Consider the following 11,074-nt stretch of genomic DNA (forward strand, 5'->3'; position numbering starts at 1 on the left):
CCTTTACTTGATTTTATTTTTATCTTATCATTAATATTTTGGAAAAGAATTGTGAATGTTTGATTTGATAGAAAATAAAAGAGAAATAAAATGTTGAGGGAAATTACTTAAAGATTGATTTGATAGAAAATAAGAAAGAAATAAAAAAGTTGAGGAAAAGTACTTAAAGATTTTTGCAAAATTCTTTAAAAAAAATCTCTCAACTTTCGGGATACATTTGGTTTATAGTCAGATTAGAATGGTCTATTTATTTGGTTCAGATGGGAATCAGAATGGGAATTAAAATCAGTTGAAATGAAATTTCATTTTCAAAGAAGAGAAAATGAATGACCATTCACCCAATTAAACAGTTGGAATCAGAATTCAGATTCCAATTTCATACCCCTTTTCCTATGAATCAAACGGGTCATCAGTTTTTCTTTTATTTTCTTTCAAACTATACACTAGCCTAGGAATTCCCAGAGGAATTATCAAAGATTTCAGGGCCGTCTTAAAAGTGAACCTTGGGAAATACTAATAATTGTACATGAATCCACAGTTTTGAGATATTCTGCTCATCCCAGAAGAGCGAATGACAAGGCCAAAGGCATTGAAAATTAGTGTCCCGACAAAAAGCTAAGGACACTAGCTTTAATGCTTTATGGCCTACTTAATATTAGAATTAAATCAACATGAATATATTACTTTAGGAAACTTGATTTAGTTTAAGACAAACATATTTTTCTTTTTCCGCGTTGCCCCAGATTTGGTTGAGACTTGAGAGTTTAACCCGGCCACCTCGAACATAATCCCCATCAAAGTTTTAATCAACTAATTATTTAAAATGTCTGATTCTTGATTGGTGTAGGTGGTTGATCACACAATCCCTCCCCGTTTCGCTTGAGCTCTCAAATGTAAGGGTGTCAATGGGTCGGTTTTGAAAAATAAATTTGGACAGATTGGATGGACCAATAAGATTTATCTGATTGGATCAATTCGGTCCAAAATATTTATTAGATTGGATTGGACCTGATTCATCTATAATAAATTTATATAAGATAAGAATATATGTGTCAATGGACTGGGTTTGAGTTGAAACCAATCTAAATCGAAATGAATTTGAACAGAGATCCAAACATTAAATCGGACTGGTCCAAATTGGTCCAAAACATTCATTGGATTGGATTGGACCTGGTCCATTTATAATGGACTCACATTGGACTGGATCGGATTGGACCAAATCCAATCCAATAGACACCCCTACTCAAAGGAATGGATCGAATGGAAATGGATCAAGTCTAAGACTGCATTTGGCATTCTTTATTTTAAGGATTTATCTCCCTTTTGTAATTAAAAACTCAGTGTTCATAAAGGTATTTTAACAATAAAAAAGATATAAGTCCTTAAATTAAAATAAAGAATACCAAATGTAGCCTAAGTCAAGGTCAACCCGAGCCCAGCCTTACATAAACTAGACTAGTCTCAAAACAATGGGGCCAATCGGATGTGCAAGCGATAGAAACTCTTCTTGGTTAATGGTTAATACTTATGATGGTGTAATCAATGATTTAATATATTGATACAATATGCCTCGTATACGATATGTCCGATACGGGATGTATCGTATTGTATGGGATACGCTACAATTAAATCCGTATCCCCTAAATCACATGTATTGGAACGATACACATCAACGTGTTTTTTCGCGCATTTATTTGTAAAAAAATGTGACTAAATTGCTTCAAACACAAAATCACTTAGCATTGAAGCCTTATCCATGCCCTTGATCCACTAGGCCACCTTTCATCTTATGAAAATAAATGAAATAAAATAATAGTTTTTCAATTCTTGTGTCCACATGTAATGCAGACAAATAAAAAACAATTTTCAAAATAATATTTTATAAATTAATAGAATAAATAATTTCTTAAACCCATATTTATATAAAAAATTGTTTAATCTCAAGAAACTTATATGAATAAAGATATTAATAATAGAATAATTATTTTTGCACTTAATATTTATAAATTTGAACATGATATGTATCTTAAAATTTTATAAATTATTGATTAATATTTTAATTTGAACTAAGTAAAAGCATATATATATTATTTACATAAACCTCAAGAATATAATATAAATTGAATTTGTCAAATCCACTAATCTACATTTATATCAAAAAGTGATTTTTTATCTCAAAACATATGGAAATAAAAATATAATGGAATAATTATTTTAGTAGTTAAAAATTATGAACTTGCATATGATGTATATCCTAGAAAATTTAATATATTTGATATATTTTAAGTTAATATTATATATTTTTATAAATTTTTAATTAATATTTTAATTACATTTTATAGTAGCATGTCTATTATTTACAAAAATAAAAATGTTGTTAACTAAACATTTGAGAATTAATTTTTAGTTGACTTTCAATTAATATTAAAAATAAAAAATAGAAAAATAGAAAATAATCAATATAATAGTTGCATTTTTTTTGTGCCTTGAAATTCAGTAGAAAATAACATAATAATAGCTTTATGCATGTATTAATTTGTAAATATATATATATATATATAATATGTTTTAGGATTCTTGATTGATACATTATCAATAAAATTTTATGATTTATATGCATCCCGCTATATTAATTATAATATATTTCTTTACATATGCCTTTAGAATATTTTATACATTAATTATGATTATTTTAATCTTAAAAATAATTTTATTAATATATTTATAAAATTTATATGCATTTTTCAATGCATTTATATTTTTTGTCCTTATTCATAGGTTTCCAAAACGTATCTATATCTATATCCCATTCGTCTAATATAATATCGGATATGATACTTAATGAGTTCATGGACCAAACGTAGGTAGTAGGTACTAGGTACCTTCTCCATCAATCAAAGTAAATATTGAACAAGGAAACAGAAACCCCATTCAAAGTTCAAACTATTCAAACTTTTTGGGCCTATCCACAAGATGTTTACCGTGTAAATAATATTCAAAGCCCATATCCACTGCCACGATCTGATCCATCTTGTGCGAGATTTGCTTGTCTTACCCACTCTCCATGACTTGTTTATGGACTTGAAGACAAAACCAAACACTTCCAATGGATAAAGTTTGTAGTTCGTTAGCATAAAGGTTCACATGACAGGTTGGCTTTGCGGGAAAAAGAAAAACAAAAGAAAAATTGGGAGAAGAATCCATGTTAACTTGTGATACATCAGACGGTTCGTAGTTAAAAGAGGGAGGGGGCAAAGGTCAATAGGTGTGGCTCGATTATCCATGTGTTTAAAATATTGAAGTGATCCATGATAGAATGATTGATGCCAAACAAGAACCTTGACTCATACATAGGCCTGCCTAGATACGGCAATGGGTTGATTTTGGCCATTAGATCATATATTAAAGACGTTTAGTTCATTAGAAGCGAAAGCTCCTAACGAGTAATGACGATAACCCTAAGGTGTTCACGGTTTGGTTAACTAAATCGTGAGCTAATTTTTTAAAACGAATTGAGATTTTCTGATTTTGGAAAATTAGTAATCGAAACTGAATAGAAGCTGATGGATAATTGACCGATTCAATTAATTATCGGTGTGATTTGTTGATTTTTTGATTTTTTATTATTTATAATATTTGTTATAAAAAACTATATATATATATATATATAATACTAGAAATATATATATATATATATATATATATATATATATATATATATATATATATATATAATAATCAGTTCGATTAATTGTCAGTTTTTTGTGGATGTGCCTAAGGCGCCCATGTGTGAGGAGCAGATCCCGTTCCCTTTCCTTCAGCTTTCCAGCCTTTGATTTAAACAGAATCGCTCTGAAAAAGTGTATTTGGACTTTTTAGGTTCCTTGATTAAACATAGCTTCTAATCATTCCGGTTTCACCTGGACAGTGCCACCTGTCTTGTTATTAGTTATTACACGAGGTAGGGGAGAAGAGTCGCTTGCATGGCACGTGAGGCGCGAGGAGAAGAGTCTAGAAGGTGACAGCTAACTTCAATGTTCAGACATGCAAACCTTCAAGCAGGGGTTTGAAATTTGAGGACACCGTGACGTAAGCTCCAAGGATTTCACGGCGCGTATTTGCCTATTAGGAGGATTCTAACACGTGTTGCTTAAATTGCTTATCAGCCTTATCTGAATTCTGATCCTTCGTGGCCTGAGCTTGATTAGCCACTGGTTTAACGGCTCGACCAATCGTAACCGTGGAGAAGAGGAAAAGAATAAGTGTATATTACGCATCGCATGAACGTAGCCCCAACTCTGATTGGTGGACGTAAAGTAGTGAAGGCCGGCGGGTCCACTAAATAAAGTCAGATGCCTAGACCCAGGCTATAAAGTACAATGAAGCCCAAGATCCCTCTCAGGCTATCACCCACCCAAAGTGATCCACAAATACAAAGTGAAAATTGAGAAAGAAGCATTGATATTGTAAGGGAACATCAATTTATGGATTATGGTGGGAGTGGGACCACTCCTACTCCTACCTGGTAAAATCATCTAAGCACTAAGCTTCTCGCAATTATGTATAATCTGGTGGATTGTTTAATCTTTTATGGTGGAGAGGATTCAGGGAAAGGGAAAGTGATCGCGATGGATTCATGATCCAGTTACCTTATTGGAGAGATTGATATCATACACTTTTGATCCACAAATTAGGAGGGTTTGTTGGGATGTCTGCGCTTTATGGTTGTGATGAATTGACCTTTACGCTGCTTAAACTTGCCACGTAAAAGCAATGCAGCCATGTCAAATACACTTTCTGAAGAAACCGTTGCTTGGGAATCTTCGAGAGGGACCACAGCCCTGCCTATATAGATCTAGATACAGTTTATCAGCCCCCATCAGCCTCCGCTCAAACCCGAAAACTCTGTGGCTAGTGGAGTTTATTTTCCAGGGAGACGTTTCCTGGGGCGCTTCATCCTTGGTTCTTGGACTTGTTTTGGTGAAACAGCTGTTCCGGTCCCACCAGCACTGACCTCCCCCGGGTCCACGCACTCCAGCTGCTCTTCATTGTTTGAGTTGACCCAAGCACGTCCACCACTTGCTGCAGCAGTTGGATGGACCTTGGACGGGACATATTACCTCCCCCGGGTAATCCGATTTACAAAACTTCGAATTTGCTGATCCAACCCGCCAACCCGACCCAACCAAATGCTACCACCCACCACTCCATTGGCAATTACATCTCCGCATGGTGGCAAGATGGCAACTTGTCTGCGCTTCTCTTGAACCCAACTGGCCAAGTCACATATGTCAATAGAGGTGATTGTTCCTGGCATTCGAGTCTTCGTACAAGCCTGCATGCTTTGTCACAATGTATACCGTGTACTAAAGTCCGATAAATCCAAGGCCTTAATTAACCCGATCGAATGACTTGTCATCAGTGGCCATCGGAGATCGGACCTTCAAATTTCAAAAACTTCGCAAGAAAGGCCATAAATGAATGGTAGAGATTGAAGTGATTTAATGATAGTGTTCCCAGTGATCTAATGGTAGAGATTAAGTAAGCTCCATGGATCATATTACGGATGAGATGACTGAAACAGGTATTGTGCTTCATTATTTGCTTTCAACTATCATTCTTTACAAACCATGAATTAACGCTTAAAATTAATTATATTTTGTACACAAATTTACATTGAAACTTATTTCAGATCCGGTCCACTCAGGAGACTCCACGTGCAATGAGGTCAAAGATCCTCTCCCCCCAATCTCTCTCTGACCCAAATAAAAAAGTCAACTCCCGGCGGCAGCGGCTCGACGAGCGGTGCACGTTAGCCACGGTTCAAAGTCTGCCACAAAGATGCGCATTGTTTCCTCGCAAACCCAACTCTTCGCTTCTCCAGGTCATACACCACCTCAAACCCCTGCTGCTGATAATTGCCCAACGTAGCTGCGGGCCCGCCCGATTCCGCGTCATCTCCACCGTTCATCACCATCAAACAACCCGCTTTTCTTTTCTTTCCCCCTCCGTCACCACCGTTGGTGAGCCCAAAGAAGTAATTTCGACTGGGCAGAACCACGCTCGCATTGCCAACAAAATGGAACACTAGTTTAGGCACCTTGGGGAACTTGTCAACCGAGTCATCGTAGTAATAACACGGACCGAGTCCCGTCTGATCCTCGACCACAGTTGCCCGCTCATATACTTGTCCGACTCGGTGGTCGAACTCGGCCACCATTGTTTTATACAACCCGGCTGGGAGCATAGTAAACGTCGTGCCAGAGTCAACCACCATTCCGCCATTCCCCTCCCTGTTTACTCGTTTTAAGCTCTGCGACGCCGGAATACGAGTACTGCCTACGGAGACCGCTTCCAGCCCAACACAGTAAAAGTATGGATGTTTCGGGTTGTCAAGCATCGGCGTGTATAGAAATTCGCCATCACCACCTTCGTTGCCGGACCTTTTCTCTTTCTGATAACGACCAAGAATAAGCGGGCTCGGTCGACGAATGCGATTAACATCGAACGAATGAGATATTAAACAGTAGGAGAATTGGCTACCGAGTTGGGGAGAGACGTGAGCGAGTTGGGCAGGCAGAGAGAGGATGCCTTGGCCGAAGCCGGCAACGCCTATTGGTTCGGCAAGTGCGGTGTGAGCGCAGCCGAATGTGAAATTTGGTAGATGAAGCGATGGAGACGAGTAAGGGATTGAGAAGCTATCACGGTACAAACGAGCAATCAGACTTCCATCGCCATAAGCATAGTAGAAAGGAGGGCAAGAGAAGGAGGAGCAATCGGAAGTCTCAATAGTTTCTAATGGGCATCGAGCAATAGCGCAGAGGTCGGAAGACGGGAGGGATGAATGGACCGCGGAGCAGGCAGGGGAGTTGCAGGAGACGCGAGAGGCAGAGGAGACATTAGGAGGAGTGGCGTCCGCAGTAACGGTGGTGTCGTATTTGTCTTCGCAGAGTATGCATTCGAATGGTGCGCAAGGAAACCAGACAAGGTCGCTTCCAGTGTCCATGTAAAGAGAGATGGTTTGAGTTGGGTTGGAACCGAGGGAGAAGGACAGAGTATAGTCGCTACCTGGAGAAAGGGGTAGAGAGATTTGACGCTGATTCTGGTGGTGCCGGTGATGGTGACGGAACCTGGTGGTGGAGCGAACAGAGGCGGCCTTGAGAAGGTTGTGGGTGTGATTGAATTCGGTTTCTGAGAGTGAGTGCGTGAGAGGCAGAACAATTTGTGAGGACGAAAGAGATAGGTGCTCAATAGCTATTGCGAAGAAGAGTAATGAAATGAAGGAAGCCATGAACGGAGAACAGGAATGAAAAGAGAGGGAGGCGTTCAGAGATCAGAGGTGGGTGACACTCGAAAGAACTAAGACGAAGCTTCTGGTTGAGGCTTTTATGAGCAATAAAGCGAAGTGAAGCGTAGACTGCTTACATAGACCACATATAGACCGTGAAAGAGAGAGAGAGAGAGAGTGAGAGTTATCACTTATCATCTCATCTCTCAATGAAAGTAAATTTATAATAAAATAACACTAATAAATCACTCGAAGTCTCGAACGTCTATTTAATGGAGGAGTTGGGAATGGGAGAGGGGGACATCTGTTTGGTATTTGGTGATTGGTCGTGGACTAAAGTCTCTAAAGAGGTGGTTGGCTCCTGCGGCGCATATTAGAATTAGAAGTGGCAACTCCACCATGCTATGTTGCTAAGGGCTCAGCCTCGGCTAGACTGCCATGTATACAATTCAAATTGGTTGGCTTTTGAAGCCCGCTTGAGGATGGATTCGATGAGGCGCAACGTAACTCATGTAGACTACAGAAATGCGTACCCTCTCTCGCATTGGTAGCTGGTCCCCTTGTTTCAGACTGTCCATTTGATTCCACAATTCCCTAATGGAGCCATCCTGAAAACGACAACCACGAATTTTTAAAAATCTGTTAACGTGTGTGATTGATATTCAAGTACATCAAACGGTCATGATTGTTCAGGGGGGGAATCTTCTAGTCTTGAGTTTATCTCCTTTGGGCGTCTCCGAGAAATGGAAATTTTTGGGGTTACAGTCTTGTCAAATCCAGCTAGAGTGGCCTCCCTTTCATGTTTCAAAATCAAATTTTATAGACGAAAACACCCTTACAGGGAATGATGACAAGAAGCGGCTAGGAATCAAAGTTCGTTCGTATATGGAAAAAAGAACAGATGGGCATTATAGTCATACAGAATTAGAAGGAAGAAGACAATCTGCTTTCAGCTTCGGGTTTTCTAATTCTCCAAGCTACCAAAAGAAACCCAAAAAAAAAAGAAGGGTTTCCCAACAATTTTCCAGCTCTGCTATTGCCAGCTGTTTGAAAACAAAGCCGCTTACTACAATGCAGCCGCGTGTCAAATTGACGCGTTGTGCTTCGTGCCGAAGTGGCAGTCTGATGTGGGCCTAGAAAGAGTAGGTATCTTCCTTTCATGGGGATTTGGACAGAGATTGTCGTGACCTGCCTACCTACAGACGAGCCACAAGGACACGAGTGGCCAACAACAAAACCATAACAGGGGTTTTTTAATGATATTTTTGGTGAAATTGTCCATGCATACACAGCTGTAGCTCTGGAACCAATAAAGGCTCACGTAGACGTAGGCAGGCGAGACTTGAAAACGACGTCATCTCTTCTCTCTGCCTTGACTAAAACAACGGTGAAGACAAGCTCATAGAGCATGGGAAAGCATGGAGAGAGAGAGAGATGGATATCACGGTTCACATACCCAAAGGAGGAAAGTTCATTCATTCATTCATTCATGTTCATGGTGTCTCGTCTTACGTGAGTCGTTTTCAATGTTATATGTGCCAGCTGCTCGGCAGGTTGACTACCAAACTATGATAAAAGTAAACTAAATGTTAGTATTAGCTTCTTATTTTATAGTGTGAATTTGGTAGAAAAACATTTGTTTACGAGAGTGACCTAAGGGGAAGTTGCACCCGATTTTGTCAGAGCAAAATCCGTTCAAACAACCATCATAACCTTGCATTTGAGAATATCTCCCCATAAAATAAAGTACGGAGATATTCTCAATGCAAGACTGTAAAAACTGTTCGAGCACTGTTTAAACGGGCCTTGCACTGACTGAATCCCATCTCCACCGGTTCATCTTCTTAAAAAAAAATTGATTCAAAGCTTTTTAGAAAACTCCATCTCGTCCCGTGGAGTAGACAGCCTACTGTTTTTGTCCGTGCGTTAACTGGAAAAGACAAAAGAATGGTGGGAAAACATGGATTATGGCCATACAACAGGACTGGAGCTCTTGTCATCAACCCTGGATGATTCTTATCCAAGATCAATAATGAGATGGTACTGTCAGAAGGTATGTCATTGGATGAATACAGAGCAGAATAGCAGATAGCAGCATGGCTGCTGCTTCTTGCAAGGACATACAGGACCCAGCATGGATACAAAGTGGTTGTTGGAACCCAAATTGAAGAATAACGTATGTTAAAGATGGAGGAAGACATGAAATCCTAATCCAATAGAAAGGGAGTTGTCTTAAAGCTAATCACATCCCAGTGAGTCATGGTCTTGGCCTGCCGATGGAATGGATCATCTAGCGGGCTATTACATTGGGACCTGGATCCTGGCTGCAAAACTTCAATATCCATTTTGTACCCAAAAACCTTCGATATCAATATTCGTACGATGATGTAGGTATTTGGCATCAGTGCTGGGAACATCAAAGCCATATTGGACTTGTGTGAGTTGTAAGTATCATTTTTTTAGAAAACAATGCTTATTTTTTATTTAGAAGTGATACTGCCACATAGGCTGTTTTCCGGGAAATCAATATTGATTTTATTTGATATCAGTGTAGAACTATTTTCAGCATTAGTCATAATATCTAACGTCCAAGATGAAGTACATTGATGGCACAACATTATACCACTGGCAGCAACGAGATGTTCTATAAGAAAACATCAAATTTGGTGTTGTTTCATACCACACTTTCTTGATTTACAAGGCATAGTCTAAATGAACTTTTTTTATAAAAAATAGTATAAAATAAGATGTTGTTTTTTGAAGCACCGCTTTTTTCTGATATAGCACCTAGTGCCATTTTCTTCCAAAACGGCATCGATACCAAACATCTACGATATCTTGACCCAAGATTCAAAAAGCTTTTCTGAAATATCAGTCCACCGAGTCCGTGTTCCATGAACCCATGGGTTCACAAAACACGTGAACCCGCCAATGAGGGAAGACCACATCGTCCAGTATAGATGGGCTAACTTTAACAGGGTTTTGGCCATTAGTTGGGTATGCGGTTGAACCAAGGAACAAAACGATAAAAATTAAATTAAACCCTCCACAGTTTGAACCCTCTTTCCCCTTTTTCTGCTTTTCTCTTTTCTCCGCCACCGAACCCTCTATCCCACACCGGCCATCATCCATCGGCTGTAAGAGCTCCGACGGTACGCTCTTCTTCTTCTTCTTTCTTACAAAGGTGTTCCTGGTTCTCTGTTTGGACAGATCGAAGGTGACCCCGAACCATCCATGACAGTTTTGTAAGAAGCAACTGAGGTTCGGGGTCACCTTCGATCCACCCTTACTTCGCTACAAACTAGACGCAGTTGACCTCTTTGCAACTCCAGAACAATAACTTTACAGGAAAAATTCCTCCTAAGATCGGTAGATTGACATATCTCACTATCCTCTTCCTCTACAATAATCACTTCTCAGGTGTGATACCCCCAGAGATTGGAAACCTGAAAAACTTGCAGCAACTAGACCTATCGGTGAATGCTCTCATAGGTCCTATACCTCACACAATTGGAAATCTATCAAAGCTTGATTTCTTACAGCTTTTCTACAACAATTTGACTGGAACGATTCCACCGAAGATTGATATTTGATAACATGTCATCATTACGGACGCTTGATCTCAACAAGAATCAATTGCAGGGTGAGGTGCCAGACACCATCTCCCGCCTTGAATATCTTGAGACGCTCTTGTTTACCAACAATTTATCGAGTAGCATTCCAAAAGAATTTGGACAGCCTAGTAATTTGGCTTATGTTAGCTTTTCCAACAACAGCTTTTCCGGT

At 39.2% G+C, this 11,074-nt stretch overlaps 1 protein-coding gene across 1 annotated transcript; it reads right to left on the minus strand.

Annotated features, from left to right (window-relative positions):
• Positions 1–5,572: 5,572 nt before the first annotated feature.
• Positions 5,573–7,529, minus strand: LOC104602335 (Eukaryotic aspartyl protease family protein). The gene has a single exon (XM_010265971.3). It carries the CDS (start codon positions 7,289–7,291, stop codon positions 5,813–5,815), a length of 1,479 nt encoding a protein of 492 aa, XP_010264273.1. The 5' UTR covers positions 7,292–7,529; the 3' UTR covers positions 5,573–5,812.
• Positions 7,530–11,074: the final 3,545 nt, after the last annotated feature.

This window comes from Nelumbo nucifera, chromosome 1 (assembly GCF_055504915.1).
Source record: "Nelumbo nucifera cultivar China Antique chromosome 1, China Antique-T2T, whole genome shotgun sequence".
NCBI classification, from domain to species: Eukaryota; Viridiplantae; Streptophyta; class Magnoliopsida; order Proteales; family Nelumbonaceae; genus Nelumbo; species Nelumbo nucifera.

Coding starts and splice junctions, on each gene's coding strand:
- LOC104602335 (XM_010265971.3), bottom strand. CDS start 7,291: ATGGCTTCCTTCATTTCATTACTCTTCTTCGCAATAGCTATTGAGCAC.